The following is a 25,613-nucleotide window of genomic DNA, read 5'->3' on the forward strand; positions in this document are numbered from 1 at the left end:
AAAGCCTACCCAAACTCATGACCATTGAGTCGGTGATGCCATAAAACCATCTTATCCTCTTTCGTCCCCTTATCCTCCTGCCCTCAATCTTTCCCAGCATTGGGGTCTCTTCCGATGAGTCAACTCTTCACATCAGGTGACCAAAGTATTGGAGTTTCATCTTCAACATCAGTCCTTCCAATGAGCACCCAGGACTGATCTCATTTAGGATGGACTGGCTGAACCTCCTTTCAGTCCAAGGGACTCAAAAGAGTATTCTACCACACCACACTTCAAAAGCATCAATTCTTTGCTGCTCAGCTTTCTTTATAGTCCAACTATCACATCCACGCATGTCTACTGGAAAAACCATAGCCTTAACTAAACTGAATTTTGTTGGCAAAGTAATGTCTCTGCTTTTTAAAGTGCTGTCTAGGTTGGTCATAATTTCCTTCCAAGGAGTAAGCGTCTTTTAATTTCATGGCTGCAATCACTATCGGCAGTGATTTTGGAGCCCCCAAAAATAAAGTCTGACACTGTTTCCACAGTTTTTCCATCTATTTACCATGAAGTGATGGGACGAGATTCCATGATCTAAAGTTTTCTGATATGAGATTAACCATCTTTTCATATATTACTGGCCATTAAGACTTTCTCTTTGGGTAAGTGCCTACTCATCTCTTTTCTTTTTCTTTTTTTTTTAGTTTATTTTTTTTTTAATTTTAATTTTTTTATTTTTTCAAAAACAATTTTAGGATAATCTCATATCAGAAAAGTACAAATAAAAAGAAATATGATATAATGTTCTATGTATGTCAAATCAGCAAAAGTTCAAATATCAGATGATAAAAAGAAAGTGGAGAAGTGGAAACCCCCAAGCACTGCTGGTAGGAGTGTAAATTGATGCAACCATCCTGGAGAGCCATCTGAAAGTAGTCAACAAAATTAAGTGTGTATGTATTTTGCAACTCCAGTGATCTCATTTCTAGATGTCTACCTAGAATAACTCTCACTTTGATCCCAAAAGAGGAATGTATGCAGTTTTCCATGGAGGCATTTTTTTGTAGTAGCAGAGTAGGAAGCACTCTGCATGTCCTTTACCAAAGAACTTGAGCGCTATAATGTTATGCACATAGAAACGAATATTATGTGGCAGTCATATGAAATAAACTAAATTTACATGAAGCAAAAAAATAAATAAATAAAGTTTTCTGAATGTTGAACTTCAAGCCAACTGTTTCACTCTCCTCTTTCACCTTCATCAAGAGGTTCTTTAGTTCTTCTTCATTTTCTGCCATAAGAGTGGTGTCATCTGCATATCTGAAGTTATGGATATTTCTCCAAGCAATCTTGATTCCAACTTATGCTTCATCCAGTCCAGCGTTCCTCATGATGTACTCTGCATAAAAGTTAAATAAGCAGGGTGACAATATACAGCCTTGACATACTCCTTTTCCTATTTGGAACCAGTCTGTTGTTCCAAGTCCAGTTCTAACTGTTGTTTCCTGACCTGCATACAGGTTTCTCAAGAGGCAGGTCAGGTGGTCTGGTATTCTCATCTTTCAGAATTTTCCACAGTTTATTGTGATCCACACATCCAAAGGCTCTGGCATAGTCAATAAAGCAGAAATGTATGTTTTTCTGGAACTCTCTTGCTTTTTCCATGATCCAGCAGATGTTGGCAATTTGATCTCTGGTGCCTCTGCCTTTTCTAAAACCATGAACATCTGAGAGTTCACGGTTCATGTATTGCTGAAGCCTGGCCTGGAGAATTTTGAGCATGACTTTACTAGCGAGTGAGATGAGTGCAATTGTGTGGTAGCTTGAGCATTCTTTAGCATTGACTTTCTTTGGGATTGGAATGGAAACTGATCTTTTCCAGTCCTGTGGTCACTGCTGAGTTTTCCAAATTTGCTGGCATATTGAGTGCAGCACTTTCACAGCATCGTCTTTTAGGATTTCAAATAGCTCAACTGGAATTCCATCACCTGCACTAGCTTTGTTCGTAGTGATGCTTCATAAGGCCCACTTGACTTCACATTCCAATATGTCTGGGTCTAGGTGAGTGATCACACAATCGTGATTAACTGGGTCATGAAGATCTTTTTTGTACAGTTCTTCTGTGTATTCTTCCCACCTCATCTTAGTATCTTCTGCTTCTATTAGGTCCATACCATCTCTGTCCTATATTGAGCCCATCTTTGCATGAAATGATTCCTTGGTATCTCTAATTTTCTTGAAGAAATCTCTAGTCTTTCCCATTTTATTGTTTTCCTCTATTTCTTTGCACTGAACACTGAGGAATGCTTTCTTATCTCTCCTTGCTATACTTGGGAACTCTGCAGTTGAATGGGTATATTTTTCCTTTTCTCCTTTGCTTTTCACTTCTCTTCTTTTCACAGCTATTTGTAAGGCATTCTCAGACAGCCATTTGGCTTTTTTGTATTTATTTTCCGTAGGGATGGTCTTGATCCCTGTTTCCTGTACAATATCACTAACCTCTGTCCATAGCTCATCAGGCACTCTGTCTATCAGATCTAGTCCCTTAAATCTATTTCTCACTTTCACTTTATGATCATAAGGGATTTGATTTAGTTCATACCTGAATGGTTTAGTGGTTTTCCCTACTTCTTCAATTTAAGTCTGAATTTAGCAATAAGGAGTTCATGATCTGAGCCACAGTCAGTTCCCAGTTTTGTTTTTGCTAACTGTATAGAGCTTCTCTATCTTTGGCTGCAAAGAATATAATCAATCTGATTTCGATGTTGGCCATCTGGTGATGTCCATGTGTAGTCTTCTCTTGTGTTGTTGAAAGAGGGTGTTTGCTATGACCAGTGCATTCTCTTGACAAAACTCTATTAGCCTTTGCCCTGCTTCATTCTCTACTCCAAGGCCAAATTAGCCTGTTACTCCAGGTGTTTCCTGACTTCCTACTTTTGCATTCTAGTTCCCTATAATGAAAAGGACATATTTTTTCGGTGTTAGTTCTAAAACATCTTTTAAGTCTTCATAGAACCATTCAATTTCAGCTTCTTCAGCGTTACTGGTCAGGGCATAGACTTGGATTACCATAATATTGAGTGGTTTGCCTTGGAAATGAACAAAAATCATTCTGTCATTTTTGAAATTGCATCCAAATACTGAATTTCAGATTCTTTTGTTGACTATGATGGCTACTCCATTTCTTCTAAGGGTTTCTTCTCCACAGTGTAGATATAATGGTCATCTGAGTTAAATTCCTTGCTATTCTTTGGAACTCTGCATTCAGATGCTTATATCTTTCCTTTTCTCCTTTGCTTCTCGCTTCTCTTCTTTTCACAGCTATTTGTAAGGCCTACTCAGACAGCCATTTTGCCTTTTTGCATTTCTTTTCCATGGATTGTCTTGGTCCCTGCCTCCTGTACAATGTCACGAACCTCCGTCCAGAGTTCATCAGGCACTCTATCTATCAGATCTAGTCCCTTAAATCTATTTCTCACTTGCACTGTATAATCATGAGGGATTTGATTTAGGTCATATCTGAATGGTCTAGTGGTTTTCCCTACTTTCTTCAATTTAAGTCTGAATTTGGCAATAAGGAGTTCATGAACTGAGCCATAGTCAGCTCCTGGTCTTGTTTTTGCTAACTGTATAGAGCTTCTCCATCTTTGGCTGCAAAGAATATAATCAATCTGATTTCGGTGTTGACCATCTGGTGATGTCCATGTGTAGAGTCTTCTCTTGTGTTGTTGGAAGAGGGTGTTTGCTATGACCAGTGCATTCTCTTGGCAAAACTGTATTAGCCTTTGCCCTGATTCATTCCATACTCCAAGGCCAAATTTGCCTGTTACTCCAGGTGTTTCTTGACTTCCTACTTTTGCATTCCATTCCCCTATAATGAAAAGGACATCTTTTTTGGGTGTTAGTTCTAAAAGGTCTTGTAGGTCTTCACAGAACCGTTCAACTTCGGCTTCTTCAGTGTTACTGGTTGGGGCATAGGTTTGGATCACCGTGATATTGAATGGTTTGCCTTGGAAATGGACAGAGATCATTCTGTCATTTTTTGAGACTGTATCCAAGTACTGCATTTCAGACTCTTTTGTTGACCATGATGGCTACTCCATTTCTTCTAAAGGATTACTGCCCATAGTAGTAGATATAATGGTCATCTGAGTTAAAGTCAGCCATTCCAGTCTAAAATGGGCTGATTCCTAGAATGTCGACGTTCACTCTTGCCGTCTCCTGTTTGACCACTTCCAATTTGCCTTGATTCATGGACCTAACATTCCAGGTTCCTATGCAATATTGCTCTTTACAGCATCGGACCTTGCCTCTATCACCAGTCACATCCACAACTGGGTATTGTTTTTGATTTGGCTTCATCCCTTTATTCTTTCTGGAGTTATTTCTCCACTGATCTCCAATAGCATACTGGGCACCTACCGACCTGGGGAATTCCTCATTCAGTATCCTATCATTTTGCCTTTTGATACTGTTCATGAGGTTCTCAAGGCAAGAATACTGAATTGGTTTGCCATTCCCTTCTCCAGTGGACCACATCCTGCAAGACCACTTCACCACGAACCGCCCATCGTGGGTGGCCACACATGGAATGGCTTAGTTTCACTGAGTTCAGTTCAGTTCAGTTCAGTCGCTCAGTCGTGTCCGACTCTCCGCGACCCCATGAATCACAGCACGCCAGGCCTCCCTGTCCATCACCAACTCCCGGAGTTCACTCAGACTCATGTCCATTGAGTCGGTGATGCCATCCAGCCATCTCATTCTCTGTCGTCCCCTTCTCCTCCTGCCCCCAACTATTCCCAGCATCAGAGTCTTTTCCAGTGAGTCAACTCGTCGCATGAAGTGGCCAAAGTATTGGAGTTTCAGCTTTAGCATCAGTCCTTCCAATGAACACCCAGGATTGATCTCCTTTAGAATGGACTGGTTGGATCTCCTTGCAGTCCAAGGCACTCTCAAGAGTCTTCTCCAACACACAGTTCATTGAGTTAGACAGGGCTAAATGCAGAGTTCCAAAGAATAGTAAGGAGAGATAAGAAAGGCTTCTGCAGCGATCAATGCAAAGAAATAGAGGAAAACAACAAAATAGGAAAGACAAGAGATCTCTTCAAGAAAATTAGAGATACAAAGGGAACATTTCATGCAAAGATGGGCTCGATAAAGGATAGAGATTGTATGGACCTAACAGAAGCAGAAGATATTAAGAAGAAGTAGCAAGAATACACAGAAGGACTGTACAAAAAAGATCTTCACGACGAAGATAATCACAATGGTGTGATCACTCACCTAGAGCCAGACATCTTGAAATGTGAAGTCAAGTGGGCCTTAGAAAGCATCACTGCAAACAAAGCTACTGGAGGTGATGGAATTCCAGTTGAGCTATTTCAAATCCTGAAAGATGATGCTGTGAAAGTGGTGTGCTCAGTATGCCAGCAAATTTGGAAAACTCAGTAGTGGCCACAGGACTGGAAAAGGTCAGTCTTCATTCCAATCCCAAAGAAAGGCAATGCCTAAGAATGCCCAAAGTACCACACAATTGCACTCATCTCACTCGCTAGTAAAGTCATGCTCAAAATTCTCCAAGCCAGGCTTCAGCAATACATGAACCGTGAACTCTCAGATGTTCACGGTTTTAGAGAAGGCAGAGGCACCAGAGATCAAATTGCCATGATCTTCTGGATCATGGAAAAAGCAAGAGAGTTCCAAAAAACATATATTTTTCTGCGTCATTGATTATGCCAAAGCCTTTGACTGTGTGGATCACAATAAACTGTGGAAAATTCTGGAAAGAGATGGGAATACCGGGCCACCTGACCTGCCTCTTGAGAAACCTGTATGCAGGTCAGGAAGCAATAGTTAGAACTGGACTTGGAACAACAGACTGGTTCCAAATAGGAAAAGGAGTACGTCAAGGCTATATATTGTCACCCTGCTCATTTAACCTATATGCAGAGTACATCATGAGGAACGCTGGGCTGGAAGAAGCACAAGCTGGAATCAAGTTTTCCCGGAGAAACATCAGTAACCTCAGATATGCAGTTGACACCACCCTTACGGCAGAAAGTGAAGAGAAACTAAAAAACCTCTTGATGAAAGTGAAAGAGGAGAGTGAAAGGGTTGGCTAGAAGCTCAACATTCAGAAAACAAAGATCATGGCATCTGGTCCCATCACTTCATGGGAAATCGATGGGGAAACAGTGGAAACCGTATCAGACTTTATTTTGGGGGGCTCAAAAATCACTGTGGATGCTGATTGCAGCCATGAAATTAAAAGATGCTTACTCCTTGGAAGGAAAGTTATGACCAACCTAGGTAGTATATTAAAAAGCAGAGACATTTTTTGCCAACAAAGGTCCATTGAGTCAAGGCTATGGTTTTTCCCATGGTCATGTATGGATGTGAGAGTTGGACTGTGAAGAAAGCTGATTGCCGAAGAATTGATGCTTTTGAACTGTGGTGCTGGAGAAGAATCTTTAGAGTCCCTTGGACTGCAAGGAGATCCAACCAGTCCATTCTAAAGGAGATCAATCCTGGGTGTTCATTGGAAGGACTGATGCTGAAGCTGAAACTCCAGTACTTTGTCCACCTCATGCGATGAGTTGACTCACTGGAAAAGACTGATGCTGGGAAGGATTGTGGGCGGGTGGAGAAGGGCACAACAGAGAATGAGATGGCTGGATGGCATCACCGACTCAATGGACATGAGTTTGAGTGAACTCCGGGAGTTGGTGGTGGACAGGGAGGCCTGGCTTGCTGTGATTCATGGGGTCACAAAGAGTCGGACATGACTGAGCGAATGAACTGAACTGAACTGAACTGAGCTGAGTGATATTCACCCATTCTAGTCCATTTTAGTTTACTGATTCCTAGAATGTCGACGTTCACTCTTGCCATCTCCTGTTCGACCACTTCCAATTTGCCTTGATTCATGGACCTAACATTCCAGGTTCCTATGCAATATTGCTCTTTACAGTATTGAACCTTGCTTCTATCACTAGTCACATCCACAACTGGGTGTTGTTTTTACTTTGGCTCCATCCCTTCATTCTTTCTGAAGTTATTTCTCCACTGATCTCCAGTAGCATATTGGGCACCTACTGACCTGGGGAGTTTATCTTTCAGTGTCCGACCTTTTTGCCTTTTCATACTTTTCATGGGGTTCTCAAGGCAAGAATACTGAAGTGGTTTGCCATTCCCTTCTCCAATGGATCACATTCTGTCAGACCTCTCCACCACGACCTGTCCATCTTGGGTGGCCCCACATGGCATGGCTTAATTTCATTGAGTTAGACAAGGCTGTGGTCCGTGTGATCAGATTGGCTAGTTTTCTGTGATTGTGGTTTCAGTCTGGCTGTGCTCTTATCCCCTCTCTCAGCACCTACCATCTTACCTTGGACGTGGGTTATCTCTTCACGACTGCTCCAGCAAAGCGCAGCTGCGGCTCTTTACCTTGGTCGTGGGGTATGTCCTCACAGCCACCACTCCTGACCTTGGACGTGGGGTATCTCCTCTCTGTCACTCACCGTTCTTGCACCAGCCAACCGCCGCTAGCCACTCCTGCGCCACAGCTGCCATTCGCCAGAATAGGACTGGAATAAGCGAAAATAATTCAGGTGACCATTATATGTACTACTGTGGGAAAGAATCCCTCAGAATAAATGGAGTAGCTCTCATATTCAATAAAAGAGTCCTAAATGCAGTACTTCAGTGTAATCTCAAAAACAACCAAATGATCTCTGTTCATTTCCAAGGCAAACCATTCATTATCACAGTAATCCTAGTCAATGCCCCCAACCACTAATGCTGAAGAAGCTGAAGTTGAACGGTTCTGTGAAGTCCTACAATACCTTCTAGAGCTAAAACCAAAAAAAGATGTCCATTTCATGACAGGAGACTGGAATGCAAAAGTAGGAAATCAAGAGATACCTGGGGTAATGGGCAAGTTTGGCCCTGGAGTACAAAATGAAGCAGGGCAAAAGCTGGCAGAGTTTTGCCAAGACAATGCACTGGTGATACTAAACACCCTCTTCCAACAATGCAAGAGATGACTCTACACATAGACAGCACTAGAGGGTCAATACAGAAGTCAGAATGATTATATTCTTTATAGCCGAAGACAGAGAAGCTCAATACATTCAGTAAACACTAGACCAGGAGCTGAGTGTGGCTCAGATAATGAACTCCTTATTGTAAAGTTCAGACTTAAATCAAAAAAAGTAGGGAAAACCACTAGACCATTCAGGTATGATCTAAATCAAATCCCTTGAGATTATACAGTGGGAGTGACAAATAGATTCAAGGGATTAGATCTGATAGACAGAGTGCCTGAAGAACTATGGATGGAGGTTCATAACATTGTATAGGAGGCAGTGATCAAAACCATGCCCAAGAAATGCAAAAATGCAAAATGGTTGTCTGAGGAGGTCTTACAAATAGCTGAGAAAAGAAGTGAAAGGCAAAGGAGAAAGCTTTGCCATATGAATGCAGAGTTCGAAGGAATAGCAAGGAGAGATAAGAAAGCCTTCTTCGGTGATCAATGCAGAGATATAGAGGAAAACAATAGAATGGGAAAGACTAGAGATCTCTTCAAGAAAATTCAAGCTACCAAGAGAACATTTCATTCAAAGATGGGCACAATAAAGGACAGAAACAGCATGGACCCAAAAGAAGCAGAAGATATTAAGAAGAGGTGGCATGAATACACAGCAGAACTATCCAAAAAGATCTTAATGACCCAGATAACCATAATTGTGTGACCACTCACCTAGAGCCACTTCATACTTCCTGGAGTGTGAAGTCAAGCAGGCCTTAGGAAGCATCACTACAAACAAACCCAGTGGAGGTTATTGGATTCCAGCTGAACTAGTTCAAATCCTAAAAGATGACGCTGTGAAAGTGTTGCACTCAATATACCAGCAAATTTGGAAAACTCAGCAGTAGCCACAGGACTGAAAAAGTTCAGTTGTCATCCCATCTCAATGAAAGGCAATGCCAAAGAATATTCAGACTACCACACACTTTAACTCATCTCACACACTAGCAAAGTAATGCTCAAAATTCTCCAAGCTAGGCTTCAACAATATGTGAACTGAGAAATTCCAGATGTTCAAGCTGCATTTAGAAAAGGCAGAGGAACCAACTCTCAAATTGCCAACATCCATTGGATCATAGAAAAAGCAAGAGAAGAGGCGGTCCCAAGATGGTGGAGGAATAGTATGGGGAGACCACTTTTTCCCCCACAAGTTCACCAAAAGATCAGTTGAATGTTGAGCCACTTCCAAAAAACATCTTCTGAATGGTGGGAGAGGACACCAGGCACCCAGAAAGGCAACCCAATCTCTTCAAAGGGAGGTAGGACAAATTATAAAAGACAAAAACAGAGTCAAGAGATTTAGAGATGGAGACCTATCCTGGGACGGAGTTTGAAGGAGGAGTAACTTTCCACACAATAGGAAACCATCTCACGGTTGTGTCTGTGGGGAGCTTTGGAATTTCAAAGAGCAACATAAACAGAAAAAAAAAAAAAAACCACACAGAACACGCGCCTAACCTTAACTACTTGAAGAAAAGTGGCTTAGATGCTTGCATCTGCCATCAGCAAGTGGGGTCTGAACAGGAAAGTGTGGGCTGCATCATTGGTCCTTAGCCTAAGGACCACCTTTGAATGCCCTGAGGATAATCTGAATGGCTCATGTGCCATAGCAACCCAAACCATGGGATCGCCGGACACACACACACACACACACACACACAAAAGGACCTTTCCTGTGGAAGACTCTAACACAGCACGATGACCGCTGGTGCATTCACAGAATAAAGGATTGTGTGTCCCCTAGTGAATACCAAAGGAGAGCAAGCCAGCTGCCGTTTAGGGCCCTCCCTCCCCAGAGGCAGAGAGGCAGGTGCACAGCAATCAGAGACGGAAGGCAGAGGGCTCCTGCAATCTCAGCCCCAGAGACCGCATCTTCCACCAAACTGTAAGCAGGCTGCGAGTTGATAATGACGTCTTCCTAGGATCCTCGACGGTTCACATCTGCCAGGAGTGTCACAGCCTGAGATTAGCTCCCCAGAGGAGACACACAGCACACCTGGGACTGTGCCCTCATGGTGCACCCAGAAAACTGAGCCACGAAGATCGGGGAAGTGCATAAGATGCAAGGTCCACCTGGGACAGTGCACTTGCCAAGCAACCGGTCACCTGAGCAGCTTGTACCTGGAAAGGGCACAAAACCGTCAGCCGTCTGGGTCTGTGCCCTTGCAGAACACTCGAGAACCTGAGCGGCTTAGACCTAGGAAGTACATGAAACACAGGGTCCACTTGGGACAGTGCCATTGCAGAGCACCCTGGAGCCTGAGTAGTGTGGACCCAGGAAATTCATGCTGCCTTGGGCTGTGGCAAACCCAGTGTGGTCCATCCAATGTGAGCACTCCCTGCACATGCCAGTGGAATTTTTTGTAGTGTCCATCTCTCTCCACAGCACAACTGAACAAGTGAGCCTGAATAAGTGGCCACCTTCACCCCTTGTGTCAGCGCAGAAATTAGACACTGAAGAGATGTTCAAACAGAAGGAGCCAAAATAAACAAAGAAGGGGGAACTTCTCTGGAAGTGACAGGTACAACAGTTTAAAACTTCAGTTAATGTTGAGACTGTGCATTTGAGGGGCAACTATAGAAGCACAAGCTGGAATCAAGATTGCTGGGAGAAATATCAATAACCTCAGATATGCAGATGACATCACCCTTATGTCAGAAAGTGAAGAGGAACTAAAAAGCCTCTTGATGAAAGTGAAAGAGGAGAGTGAAAAGTTTGGTTTGAAGCTCAACATTCAGAAAACAAAGATCATGGCATCTGGTCCCATCACTTCATGGGAAATAGATGGGGAAAAAGTGGAAACACTGTCAGACTTTATTTTTTGGGGCTCCAAAATCACTGCAGATGCTGATTGCAGCCATGAAATTAAAAGACACTTACTCCTTGGAAGGAAAGTTATGACCAACCTAGACAGTGGCCACAGGACTGGAAAAGGTCAGTCTTCATTCCAATCCCAAAGAAAGACAATGCCAAAGAATGCTCAAACTACCGCACAATTGCATTCATCTCACACGCTAGTAAAGTCATGCTCAAAATTCTCCAAGCCAGGCTTCAGCAGTATGTAAACCGTGAACTCCCAGATGTTCAAGCAGGTTTTAGAAAAGGCAGAGGCACCAGAGATCAAATTGCCAACATCCGCTGGATCATGGAGAAAGAAAGAGAGTTCCAGAAAAACATCTATTTCTGCTTCATTGACTATGCCAAAGCCTTTGACTGTGTGGATCACAATAAACTGTGGAACATTCTGAAAGAGATGGGAATCCCAGACCACCTGACCTGCCTCTTGAGAAACCTGTATGCAGGTCAGGAAGCAACAGTTAGAACTGGACATGGAACAACAGACTTTTTCCAAATAGGGAAAGGTGTACGTCAAGGTTGTATATTGTCACCTTGCTTATTTAACTTATATGCAGAGTACATCATGAGGAATGCTGGGCTGGAAGAAGCACAAGCTGGAATCAAGATTGCTGGGAGAAATATCAATAACCTCAGATATGCAGATGACACTACCCTTATGGCAGAAAGTGAAGAGGAACTCAAAAGCCTCTTGATGAAAGTGAAAGAGGAGAGTGAAAAGGTTGGCTTGAAGCTCAACATTCAGAAAACAAAGATCATGGCAACTGGTCCCATCACTTCATGGGAAATAGATGGAAAAACAGTGGAAACAGTGTTAGACTTTATTTTTTGGGGCTCCAAAATCACTGCAGATGCTGATTGCAGCCATCAAATTAAAAGATGCTTACTCCTTGGAAGGAAAGTTATGACCAGCCTAGATAGCATATTAAAAAGCAGAGACATTACTTTGCCAACCAAGGTCCGTCTAGTCAAGGCTGTGGTTTTTCCCGTGGTCATATACGGATGTGAGAGTTGGACTGTGAAGAAAGCTGATCGCCGAAGAATTGATGCTTTTGAACTGTGGTGCTGGAGAAGACTCTTGAGAGTCCCTTGGACAGCAAGGAGATCCAACCAGTCCATTCTGGAGGAGATCAATCCTGTGTGTTCATTGGAAGGACTGATGCTAAAGCTGAAACTCCAATACTTTGGCCACCTCATGAGACGAGTTGACTCACTGGAAAAGAGTCTGATGCTAGGAGGGATTAGGGGTGGGAGGAAACAGGGACGACAGAGAATGAGATGGCTGGATGGCATCACCGACTCAATGGACATGAGTTTGAGTGAACTCCTGGAGTTGGTGATGGACAGGGAGGCCTGGCATGCTGTGATTCATGGGGTCGCAAAGAGTCGGACACGACTGAGTAACTGAACTGAACAGAACTGATAGACCTTGAAAACAAGTACAAGCCTGAACAAGGGACTGATACTGAACTGACACCACACAGCATCTCCAAAGAAATTCCTAGATATATTTTTACTATCATAATTTTTAAAAAAATTTATTTCTTTTCTTAAATTTTTATTTAATAAATGATACAAAGCACAATGCTAAAAACATTAACAGTTAAAATTTCACCAAATGAAAAAATACTATAGAATACGCAGTTGTAAAAAACTACATTAAGTTATTTTACAACTGCTTCAAGCTGCAAAAAGAAAAAAAACCCAATGTCATGCCTAAGTTATCCCTCTCTCAAAATAATGCCATTTATGTTATAAACCATGAGCACCCCATCAAAAGACAGGAACTGCTTTTGTTAATCCATATATATTTATATGACTGTATCAGTTTGCTATACACCTAAAACAAACACAACACTGTAAATAAAATATAGTACAATATAAAATAAAAATAAACCAAAAAAATCAGAGATTAAAAACCTAGAACAGACATTAGAGTTTCAAAAATACAATATAAAAAAAAATACAAAACAAAATTGATCCCCCCAATTAATATATATGTATATATATATATATATATATATATATATATATATGTGGAATTGTTTTTTTTTTTTAAATAGGGCTTTTTTTGGAAAGGTAATGAATAGAAGTCTTTAAAAATGAAAGTTAAAGGAGTATTAAAGAAATAAAATTTTTAAAATATTTTTAAGAAAATTTTATTTCTTTAATACTCCTTTAACTTTCATTTTTATAGCCTACTATTCATTACCTTTCCAAAAAGCCCTATTTTTAAAAAAACAATTCCATATATATATATATATATATATATTAATTTGGGGGATCAATTTTGTTTTGTATTTTTTTATATTGTATTTTTGAAACTCTAATGTCTGTTCTAGGTTTTTAAACTCTGCTTTTTTATATTTGTTATCAATTTGGTACCTTTAAGAATCTAATCTTCTATCCATTTTCATTTAGCGATTTGATTACTGGCTTAATTGCTCTCAAAGGTCCAACAAGTCAAAGCTATGGTTTTTCCAACAGTCATGTATGGATGTGAGAATGGGACTATAAAGAAAAGCTGAGTGCTGAAGAATTGATGCTTTTGAACTGTGGTGTTGGAGAAGACTCTTGAGAGTCCATTGGAATGCAAGGAGATCCAACCAGTCAAGCCTAAAGGAAATCAGTCCTGAATATTCATTGGAAGGACTGATGCTGGAGCTGAAACTCCAATAATTTGGTCACCTGGTGTGAAGAACTGACTAACTGGAAAAGACCCCGATGCTGGGAAAGATTGAACGCAGGAGGAGAAGGGGATGACAAAGGATGAGATGGCTGGATGGCAATATCAGCTCGATGGACATGAGTTTGAGCAAGCTCTGGAAGTTGGTGATAGACAAGAAAGCCTGGTGTGCTGCGGTTCATGGGGTTTCAATGAGTCGGACATGACTGAGTGACTGAACTTGATTGCTCTCTCCCCTTTAGACTTCCCCTTTTCTCCTCTGGGTCACTCTATCTCCTCCCTCCCTCTTCTCTGTATCTCTGTGAATCTCTCTGGATGTTCCTGGATGTGGAGAGTTGTTTCTGTGCTGCATGGAGAAGTCTTGAGGCTACTGTAACAGAAGGGCTGAAATCCAGAGACAGGAAGCTTAACTCCAGAACTTGAGAACATCAGAGAACTCCAGACTCCAGGGAATATTAATAGACAAGAGCTCACCCAAAAGTCTCCATACCTACACTGAAACCAAGCTCTGCCTATGAGCCAGCAAGTTCCAGTGCAAGACACACCACACTTATGCCCCACCAAACAGGAAAAAAGAAAAAGCAAGAGAATTCCAGAAGAACATCTTCTTCTGCTTCATTGACTATGCTAAAGCCTTTGACTGCATGGGTCTCAAAAAAAACTGTGGGACGTTCTTAAAGTAATAGGAAAAGCAGACTATCTTACCTGCCTCCTGAGAAATCTGTATGTAGGTCAAGAAGCAACAGTTAGAACTAGACATGGAACAACAGACTGGTTCCAAATTGGGAAAGGAGTAAGTCAACGCTGTATATTTTCACCCTTCTTATGTAACTTCTATGCAGAGTGAAAAGTGAAGTGAAGTCGCTCAATCATGTCCTACTCTTGGTGACCCGATGGACTGTAGCCTACCACGCTCCTCCATCCATGGGATTTTTCCAGGCCAGAGTACTGGAGTGGGTTGCCATTTCCTTCTCCAGAGGATCTTCACAACCCAGGGATTGAACCTGGGTCTCCCGTATTGTGGGCAGACGCTTTACCATCCGAGCCACCAGGAAAGTCCAATGCAAAGACTTCAAAGTCTATGCAGAGTACATCATGTGAAATGCCAGGCTGGGTGAAACACAGCCTGGATTCAAGATTGCCAGTAGAAATATCAATAACCTCAAATATGTAGATGACACCACTCTTATGGCAGAGACTGAAGAGGAACTGAAGATTCTGCTGATGAAAGTGAAAGAGGAGAGTGAAAAAGTTGTCTTCAAACTCAACATTCAAAAAATGAAGATCATGGCATCCGATCCCATGACTTCATGGCAAATAGATGGGAAAACAATGGAAACAGTGAGAGACCTTATTTTCTTGGGCTCCAAAATCCTAAAGATGGTGACTGCAGCCATGAAATTAAAGACATTTGCTTCTTGGAAGAAAAGCTATGACCAAGGGCAAGGAGATCCAACCAGTCCATTCTAAGGGAGATCGATCCTGGGTGTTCATTGGAGGGACTGATGCTAAAGCTGAAACTCCAATACTTTGGCCACCTCATGAGACGAGTTGACTCACTGGAAAAGAGTCTGATGCTAGGAGGGATTAGGGGTGGGAGGAAACAGGGACGACAGAGAATGAGATGGCTGGATGGCATCACCGACTCAATGGGCATGAGTTTGAGTGAACTCCTGGAGTTGGTGATGGACAAGGAGGCCTGGCATGCTGTGATTCATGGGGTCGCGGAGAGTTGGACACGACTGAGCGACTGAACGGAACTGAACTGAACTGAACCTAGACAGCATATTAAAAAGCAGGGACATTGCCTGTTACTTTACCACAAAGGCCCATCTAGTCAAAGCTATGGTTTTTCCAGTAGTCATGTATGGATGTGAGAGTTGGATCATAAAGAAAACTGAGCACAAAGGACTGATGGTTCTGAACTGCAGTGTTGGAGAAGACTCTTGAGACTCCCTTGGACTGCAAGGAGATCAAGCCCATCAATGCAAAGTGAAACCAGTCCTGAATATTCATTGGAAGGACTGATGCTAAAGCTGAAGCTCTGATACTTTGGGTACCTGATGCAAAGAACTGACTTACTGGAAAAGACCCTGATTCTGGGACGATTGAAATCAAGAGGAGAAGGGGACGACAGAGGATGAGATGGTTTGATGACATCACTGACTCGATGGACATACATTTGAGCAAGCTCCGGGAGTGGGTGATGGACAGGAAAGCCTGGCATGCTGCAGTACATAGGGTCGCAAAGAGTTGGACATGACTGAGTGAATGAACTGAGCTGAACTATTTTAATTATATTGATAGTTAAATATAATAAATTTATGTATTCATTTGGAATATATTTACTAAATAGTTATATTTAAGACACATTGATGATCACTGTGAATATAGACATTAAAAATACATGATCCTTTTCTTAAGGACCTTACGTTTAGGTCTTTAATCCATTTTGAGTTTATTTTGTAGCTGGGGATACATATTGATTATGCATTGATGTGTATTGATGAAAATATAATGAAAGCTCTAGTATAGAGGTGCGGAAAGTGTTGTTGAAAGTAAAAGAAAGGATTAGTTTTGCTACTAAGAACTATTGGAAGAGCCATGGAGTGATGCACAGAAAAGGTGATATTAGAACTGTACATTTAATACAATATTTCATCACTTTGCTCTAATTAAAATATTAGATTTTTTAGGATTTAGTCACCATATTTGCCTTGATAATTAGAAAACTTTCCTCTAGAAATGATTTATTCCTTACGTTTTTTTTATTGGAGGCTAATTATTTTACAATATTATTTTGGTTGGTTTTGCCACACATTGACATGGATCTGCCCCGGGTGTACATGAGTTCCCCTTCCTGAACCCCCCTCCCACCTCCCTCCTCCCCTTATCCTCCCTCTGGGTCATCCCCGCACACCAGCCCGGAGCATCCTGTAACATGCATCGACCCTGAACTGGCTAACACATATATATGGAATTTAGAAAGATGGAAATGACAACCCTGTATATGAGACAGCAAAAGAGACACAGATGTATAGAACAGTCTTTGGGACTCTGTGGGAGAGGGTGAGGGTAGGATGATTTGGGAGAATGGCATTGAAACATGTATGTTGTCATATTCCTTACTTTTATACCATGTTCTGTGCTTTGAAATTTAGGGAGTTTTAACCGTGAGTAAATATTTACAATATTTAAGAATCACAAAGGATGCTTAAATCAGAATTAAGCACACCAGTCAGAATGGCCATCATCAAATAATCTACCAACAATCATTGCTGGAGAGGAGGTGGAGAAAAGGGAACTTTTCTGCATTGTTTGTGGGAATGTAAACTGATAGAGTCATTATGGAGATTCCTTTAAAAACGAGGAATAATTATACCATATGACCCAGCAATCCCACTACTGAGCTTATACCCTGAAAGTCACAATTCTAAAAGACACATGTACCCCAATATTCACTGCATCACTAGTTACAATAGCTAGGACATGGAAGATGTCCTAGCTAGATGTCTACTGACAGATGAATGGATAGAGTAGTTGTACATTGTATACAATGGAATATTACTAAGCCATAAAAATGAATAAATTTGTTATATGAAAGCACAAAAGACCCTGAATAGCCCAAACAACCTTGAGAATGAAGAGTGGAGCTTGAGGAATCAATCTTCCTGTCCTCAGACTATACTACAAAGTTAAAGTCATCAAGATGCTATGGTACTAACAAAAAAAACTAGAAATATGGAACAAGGTAGAAAACCCAAAGATCACTACACTCCTATGAGCACAAACCTACACTCCTGTGAGGACCTTCGCTTTTACAAAGGAGGCAAGAATATCCCATGGAGAAAAGATAGTCTCCTCCTTAAATTGTGTTGGGAAAACTGGATAGCTATACATAAAAGAAAAGAAATTAGAACACTTCATAACACAATCAGTTCAGTTCAGTTCAGTCGCTCAGTCGTGTCCGACTCTCCGCGACCCCATGAATCACAGCACGCCAGGCCTCCCTGTCCATCACCAACTCCCGGAGTACACTCAAACTCATGTCCACAGAGTCGGTGATGCCATCCAGCCATCTCATTCTCCGTCGTCCCCTTCTCCTCCCGCCCCCAACCTTTCCCAGCATCAGAGTCTTTTCCAGTGAGTCAACTCGTCTCATGAGGTGGCCAAAGTATTGGAGTTTCAGCTTTAGCATCAGTCCCTCCAATGAACATCCAGGATTGATCTCCTTTAGAATGGACTGGTTGGATCTCCTTGCAGTATAAGGGACTCTCAAGAGTCTTCTCCAACACCACAGTTCAAAAGCATCGATTCTTCGGCGATCAGCCATAACACAATACACAAAAATAAATTCACAATGGATTAAAGGCCTAAATGTAATGCCAGAAACTATAAAGCTCTTGGAGGAAAACTTAGAACACTCTTTGACACAAGACATAGAAAGATCTTCTTTGACCTACCTTCTAGAGTAATGGAAAGAAAAACAAAACTAAACAAATGAATCATGATTAAACTTAAATGCCTTTGCACAGCAAAGGAAAGCATAAAGAAGATGAAAGATAATCCTCAGATTGGGAGAAAATAATTGTAAATGAGATAGCTGACAAAAACTTAATCTCTAAAACATACAGGTTCATGCAACTCAATATCAGAAAAACATTCCAATCAAAAAATGGGCAGAAGACTAAAACAGACATTCCCCCAAAGAATACATACAGATGGCTGATAACACATGAAAAGATGCTCAACATCACTTATTATTAGAGAAATGCAAATCAAAGCTACAATGAGGTATCACCTCACACCAGTCAGAATGGCCATCATCAAAATATCTACAAATAATAAATGCTGGGAAGGATGTGGAGAAAAGGGAATCTCAACACACTGTTGAGAATGTAAATTAATACAATCACCATGGAGAACAGTATGGAATTTTCTCTAAAAACTAGGAATAAAGCTACCTTATGACCCAGTAATCCCACTACTGGGTACATACCCTGACAAAACCATAACTAGAAAAGTCACATGTACTCCAATGTTCATTGCAGTACTATTTCTGGTAGCCAGGACATGGAAGCAACCTAGATGTCCATTGACAGATGAATGGTAAAGAGGTTGTGATGCATATATACAATAGAGTGTTATTCATCTATAAAAAGGAATAAATTTGAGCCATTTTTAGTGAGGTGGATAAACCTAGAACCTGTTACACAGAGTGAAGTAAGTCAGAAAGAGAAAAGCAAATATTGTATATTAATGCATATATATGGAATCTAGAAAACTGATACTGATGAACCTATTCCTAGGGCAGCAATAGAGATGCAAACATAGAGAACACTTTTGTGGACACAGAACGGGAAAGAGGGTGGAACGAATTGAGATAGTGGCATTGAAACATATACATTACCATATGTAAAATAGATAGCCAGTGGGAATTTGCTGTATGATGCAGGGAGCTCAAACCGATGCTCTGTGACAACCTAGAGGGATGCAGTGAGGTGGAAGATGGAAGGGAGGATCGAGAGGGAAGGGACATATGTATAGTAGTAGTAGTAGTGTTAGTCACTTAGTTATGTCAGACTCTGTGACCCTGTAGATTGTAGCCCATCAGGCTTCTCTGTCCATGGGATTCTTCAGGCAAGAATACTGGAGTGGGTTGCCATTTCCTTTTCCAGGGGATCGTCCCAACCCAGGGATTGAACCCAGGTCTCCTGCCTTGCAGGTAAATTCTTTTACCATCTGAGCTACAGGAAAGCCCATGTGTATACCTATGGCTGATTCATGTTGACGTATGACAGAAACCAACACATTATACAGCAACTTTCCTCCAATTAAAAAATAAATTTAAAATATAATTAAAACAGGATCTGGAAAGACTCTTAAGAGTGTCTGCAAACCCTTTAATTGTAAAATTACGGAGGGGTTTCTGTGCATCAATTTGTAATCTCTCAAATATAACTAATACTAATTCTTGCACTTAGGATATTTGTGAGGATTAAATGAAATAATGTGTGTTAAGCAGTTGATGCTATTAGTGGTAGAGAGTATGAATTCAAGAAGTGTTCAGTGTTATAATTATTAAGAGTTAAGAATAGGGGGCAAGAAGAGAAGGGGACAACAGAGAATGAGATGGCTGGATGGCATCACCGACTCGATGGACATGAGTTTGAGTGAACTCCAGGAGTTGGTGATGGACAGGGAGGCCTGGCATGCTGTGATTCATGGGATCGCAAAGAGTTGGACATGACTGAGCGACTGAACTGAACTGAACTGAAGAATAGGCTAGACAATAAATTATAGATATATCAAATACCTGAAATTAACACAACATTGTAAATCAACTATACTTCAATTAAAAAAATTTTTTTTGATACTAAAAAAAGTGTGGAGTATTTTGGAAAAACTGTAGAGAATTACTGTCCAGTGAAGGTCTACTTGAAGCTTTGAGGAGATAAGAGTGTCTTTGTAAAATGTCATTATTTGGAAATTTTCCAGGCAAAATAGTGACAATCCTATATTTGTGGGGGATAATTATTTTATATTCTAGTTGTTTCTGGTTTTAATGATCATCTATGGTGATAATGTTGATAAACAAACAGCTCTGGATGTTAGTATTTGCCTCTGCTATGATTACACTCAAGTTTTCTAATTGTTTAATTATTGATGCTTTGCTGATATATTTTTCCAGCAACATTTGTGATCACAAATAATTAAATATTTTTATTTTGGGTCATTATCATACATTTGCATTTAATTTGTCTGATTGCTGCAGGTGGAAACAATAGGTGATGCATACTGTGTTGCTGCAGGGCTCCACAGAAAAAGCCTTTGCCATGCTAAACCCATTGCTCTGATGGCTCTGAAAATGATGGAACTTTCAGAAGAGGTGTTGACACCTGATGGAAGACCAATTCAGGTAAGCCTCTTAACAATTTTGTTTGAATAGTAATGCACCCTGAAGAAGGCAAGAAATTCCCTTCTGAATTCTACTTACTATAGTTTACAGATCTAGATAAGCCAGTTGCTTAAGAAGGAGGGATTACTAGAGATAACTTATAAATCCAGGAAAGGAACAAAGGAAATATGACTCACCCAGAATAGGAAAAAGTGTGAGGAAGACAAATTACCATGGGGGAAAAAGTTAAAGGATTAAACCAAGGAAGGAACCTGCTGTCAGTGACCAGTTCACCCCCACCAAGGAAGCGTGACAATGAAAATTGGTCCTGAGAGATAATCCATAGAGCAAGAAATAAGAAGCGAGAAATTGGAGGACCTGGACAACTTCCTATGGATAGTATACAGGTGTTCTTATGAAGCTCAGGGCTCAGGGTTACTTTTGAATTGTTTTTTGTTTCAGAGCTTGAACATTGGAACCTGCAGACTTGAAAAAAAAAAAAAAAGTACAACATGAAAGTTGTGAGTTTAGTTTTATTTGAGGCAAAAAGAAGACTGTAGACTGGGATATAGCACCTCAGGTAGATCTGAGGAATTGCTCCAAATAGGCAGGGGCAAAGGTCAGTATCTATGTGATTTTGGTGAAGGGGGAATACATGCAATCAAGCACATAGTTTTTGGCAGATGGTTTCTGCTAGTCACAAGGAGCAATCATCACCATAAAGGAATTTAGTGCTTTTCTAGATATGAGGAGATGCAAGAATTGGGCTAATAAAATCAGCTCCTGAAAATATATAGCTATCTGAAGATCTTCCGGTCAGATTTTTCCTGAGCACAGAGTGCTTCATTTCTCCTCTCCACCCTGAACTCTTCAGGGAGTGTTGAAAATCAGCAGCTGCAGCAGCACATGTTTCAGTCCTCACAGAGGTAGATGGCAAGTGCCCATGGCAAGTGCCAACTTGTGGTTGACAAGCCCAAGCCTGAGGAAACATCAAAAGCTGGAAAATGTAGTTTCCAGTGTTTTGTACTCTTTTTGATGCTGATAGCTGTCTGCAGTTTGGGATTTACATCTGAGAATGGATGAAGTTACACAGCTATGTTTCTGAAAGCACCCAATAGATCCCAGAAATACTTTTACTATGAATATGTATAAACCAAAATTTGTATTTGGCAAAGTAACCTTGAATTCAAGGCATTTCTTTAATAACAGTTCATCAATGATAGGTTAAAAAATACAGAAAACACCTCAAAATATGAATATATTTCTAGTTTGGCACTATGGCAAAGTGAATACTCTGAGTGACACTTCTGAATAAAATAATTAAAATGTAGTGTTAAATAGTTTACAAACAGTAGCTTTTTGGAAATTACTAAGCATATTGCTGAACACAGATATATATATATATATATTATAGTTATATATATATATATATATATATACAAAATTTAAGTGATGTGAGAGTTGGACTGTGAAGTAAGCTGATCGCCGAAGAATCGATGCTTTTGAACTGTGGTGTTGGAGAAGACTCTTGACAGTCCCTTGGACTGCAAGGAGATCCAACCAGTCCATTCTAAAGGAGATCAATCCTGGGTGTTCATTGGAAGGACTGATGCTAAAGCTGAAGCTCCAATACTTTGGCCACCTCATGCGACGAGTTGACTCACTGGAAAAGACTCTGATGCTGGGAAAGGTTGGGGGCGGGAGGAGAAGGGGACGACAGAGAATGAAATGCTGGATGGCATCACTGACTCTGTGGACATGAGTTTGAGTGAATTCCGGGAGTTGGTGATGGACAGGGAGGCCTGGCGTGCTGTGATTCATGGCGTCGCAGAGAGTCAGACACGACTGAGCGACTGAACTGAACTGATCATTAGAAGTGATAACAGGACACTAAAAAGCACTATCCCTCCACGAGGAAAGTCAACCTCAATTCCCTCTTCAAAGAATTTCCACAGATAAAGTTCTCTAAAAAATGAGTGCCTAATACTAAATACAAAGCAAAATAAAACAAGGGGGAAAAAACACACACTCACATAGGAAAGCAAAGTACTATAAGTAAGAACCAATAGAAACGGGAGACGAGAAAAAGAGACCTGGAATGTTGTCACATATCAAATTATTGTACATAAGCTAAATTACATTACTTAGTATAATTAAAGAAATAAAGAGAAGCTTAAAAATCCAAGGATGGAAAAGTTAGGTTTGAAAATGAACCAGAGAATTCTTAGCAATCAACACTAGACCAAAACAAACAAAAATAAAAAATCAAGCAAACCAAAACAAAAATATAGATGACTTTAGAAGCAGATTAGATACAGCTAAAGAAAATATCCATAAATTTTTCCAGACAATTAAAAATGGGGAAATATGAATAAAAGAATGTAAAATATATAGGAGACATTATAAGTTCAGTTGAAATTACCTGCACATGAAGATAATAGAGAAAATATTTTTTAAAATTTTTTCTGGAATTATTGAAAGACACAAATCAGGTCTCAGACACAGTAATCTTAAAGAATTCTACAAAAGAGAAATCATAGGAATTCAAAGCTATATCTGTTTTTTTTTTTTACATTAATGTGTTTTTTTACTTTTTAAATAAAATGTATTTTAGTTTTCTTTTAATGTTTTACTTCATTTGTACTTAGTTTCATGATACATCTGCAATGTGTATAACGGGATATGTATATATTTTTTGAGATATAGTTGATTTGCAATATTTTATTATTTTCAGGTATATAACATGGTGATTCAAAATTTTTATAAATTATACTCCACTTATAGTTATTATAAGATATTCACTATATTCCCTGTGCTGTACAATATATGCTTGCATGCTTATGCGTGCTAAGTTGCTTCAGCCGTGTCAGATTCTTTGCAATCCTATTGACCACAGCCTGCTAGGCTCTTCTGTCCATGGGATTCTCCAGGCAAGAATACTGGAATAGGTTGCCATGCCCTCCTCCAGGGATCTTCCTGACCCACGCTTAGAACCTGCTTCTCTATGTCTGCTGCGTTGGCAGGCGGGTTCTTTACCACTAGCACTATCTGGAAAGCCCGCTTTATATCCTTACAGCTTATTTATTTAATACATAGTAGTGTGTACTTCTTACTCTCCTATCCCTATTTTTCCCCTCCCTTCTTCCTTCTCCCCACAGGTAATCAGTAGTCTTTTTTCCTATATCTGTGAGTCTATTTCTTTTTTGTTATATTCACTAGTTTGTTTTAATTTTTAGATTTCACATTCAACTGATAACATACCGTATTTGTCTGACTTATTTCACTAAGTATAAAATCCTCTGGGTCCATCCATTTTGTAGCAAATGGCAAAATTTTGTTCATTTTTTCTATGTCTGAGTAGTATTCTGTAGTATATATATACCACAATCTGTTGATTGACCCTTAGAATATTTCCATATCTTCGTAATTGTAAATAACGCTGCTATGAACACTGAGGTGCACATATCCTTTCAAATAAGTGTTCTGGTTTTCTTTAGCTATATATACCCAGGAATTGAACTGATGGGTCATATGATATTTCTATCTTTAATTTTTTTAGGAAGTTCCAAACTTCTTACACAGTTGCCACACAAATTCACATTTCCATCAACAGTGTACAAGAGTCCCCTTTTCTCAACATCCTCACCATTTGCTATTGTGGTCTTTTTGATCAGAGCCATTCTGACAGGTATGAAGTGGTATCTCCCTGTGGTTCTAACATGCATTTTTCCAGTGACTAGGGATGTTGAGCATTTTTTTCATGTGTCTGATGGAAGTGTATCTGTTCAAGTTTTCTGCCCATTTTTAATTGAATTGTTTATTTTTTGATATTGAGTTATATGAGCTGTTTATATATTTTATATATTAACTGCTTATCAGTCATTATATGCAAATATTATATTATATACAAATATTTTCTTTCATTCAGTAGATTCTCTTTTCATTTTGTCCAAGGTTTCCTTTGCTATGCAAAACCTTTTAACAAAACTAGACATATCTTAGTGAGATTGCTTGCTCCTTGGAAGAAAATCTATCAAAACCTAGACAGCGTATTAAAAGGCAGAGACATCACGTTGTCGACAAAGGTCAGTGTAGTCAAAGCTATGGTTTTTCCATTAGTTATGTAGGTATGTGAGAGTTGGACCATAAAAAAGGCTGAGCATTGAGTTGATGCTTTTAAACTGTGGTGCTAGAGAAGACTCTTGAGAGTCCCTCAGACAGCAAGGAGATCAAGCCAGTCAATAATAACAGAGATCAACCCTGAATATCCATTTGAAGGACAGATGCTGAAACTGAAGCTCCAATACTTTGGCCACTTGATGCGAAGAGCCAACTCATCTGAAAAGACCGTGATGCTCAAAAAGACTGAGGGCAAGAGGAGAAGCAGGTGACAGAAGAGACAGTTGGATGGCATCACTGACTCAATGGACATGAGTTTGAGCAAACTCTGGAAGATGGTGAAGGACAGGGAAGCCTGGCGTGCTGCAGTTCATGGGGTCACAAAGAGTTGGACACAACTGAGTGACTGAGCAACAATGAGAGTGCAGTGCATGGAGAAAAAGAGGACGTAATAAAAGACGATGGTGAAATTCATCAGTAGGGAAAAGGTGGGCTATTCAATAAACGTTTGGGGGCCAATTAGTTATCCATGTTTAAAAACTATGTAATTTCATCCCTACTTCATGTGTCTGTACATCGATCAATTACAGGTGGATTAAATATTATAAGCTGTAGTATATAATTATTAACTTATAATTCCGTTCCGTTCTGTTCCGTCGCTCAGTCGTGTCCGACTCTTTGCGACCCCGTGGACTGTAGCCTAACCAGGCTTCTCCATCCATGGGATTCTCCAGGCAAGAATACTGGAGTGGGTTACCGTTTCCTTCTCCAGGGGATCTTCCCAACCCAGGGATCGAACCCGGGTCTCCCGCATTGGAGGCAGACGCTAAACCCAGTGATTTATTTACTAAACTATAATTAACATACAACATGTCAGTTTCAGGTGTACTCCATAATAATTTGATATTTGCATACAATGTGATATAATTAGAAATTTGAATGAGAGTAGAGAAATTTTTGGATATTAGGCAGGCCAAAAACTTTC

At 40.3% G+C, this 25,613-nt stretch overlaps 1 protein-coding gene across 2 annotated transcripts in view; it reads left to right on the forward strand.

Annotated features, from left to right (window-relative positions):
- The window catches only part of GUCY1A2 (guanylate cyclase 1 soluble subunit alpha 2), a 444,325-nt gene that overhangs the window by 286,923 nt on the left and 131,789 nt on the right, over positions 1-25,613 (forward strand). The window contains exon 6 of one of the 2 annotated variants that reach the window (XM_088843443.1): positions 20,387-20,559. In XM_088843443.1, the coding sequence (XP_088699569.1) occupies positions 20,387-20,559 (173 nt within the window). The remainder of the gene's footprint in view (positions 1-20,386; positions 20,560-25,613) is intronic. The other variant, XM_055422943.2, reaches the window with a different exon arrangement.

Source organism: Moschus berezovskii, chromosome 14, assembly GCF_049115385.1.
Source record: "Moschus berezovskii isolate FMDL1 chromosome 14, NW_MosBer_1.0, whole genome shotgun sequence".
Taxonomy (NCBI): domain Eukaryota; kingdom Metazoa; phylum Chordata; class Mammalia; order Artiodactyla; family Moschidae; genus Moschus; species Moschus berezovskii.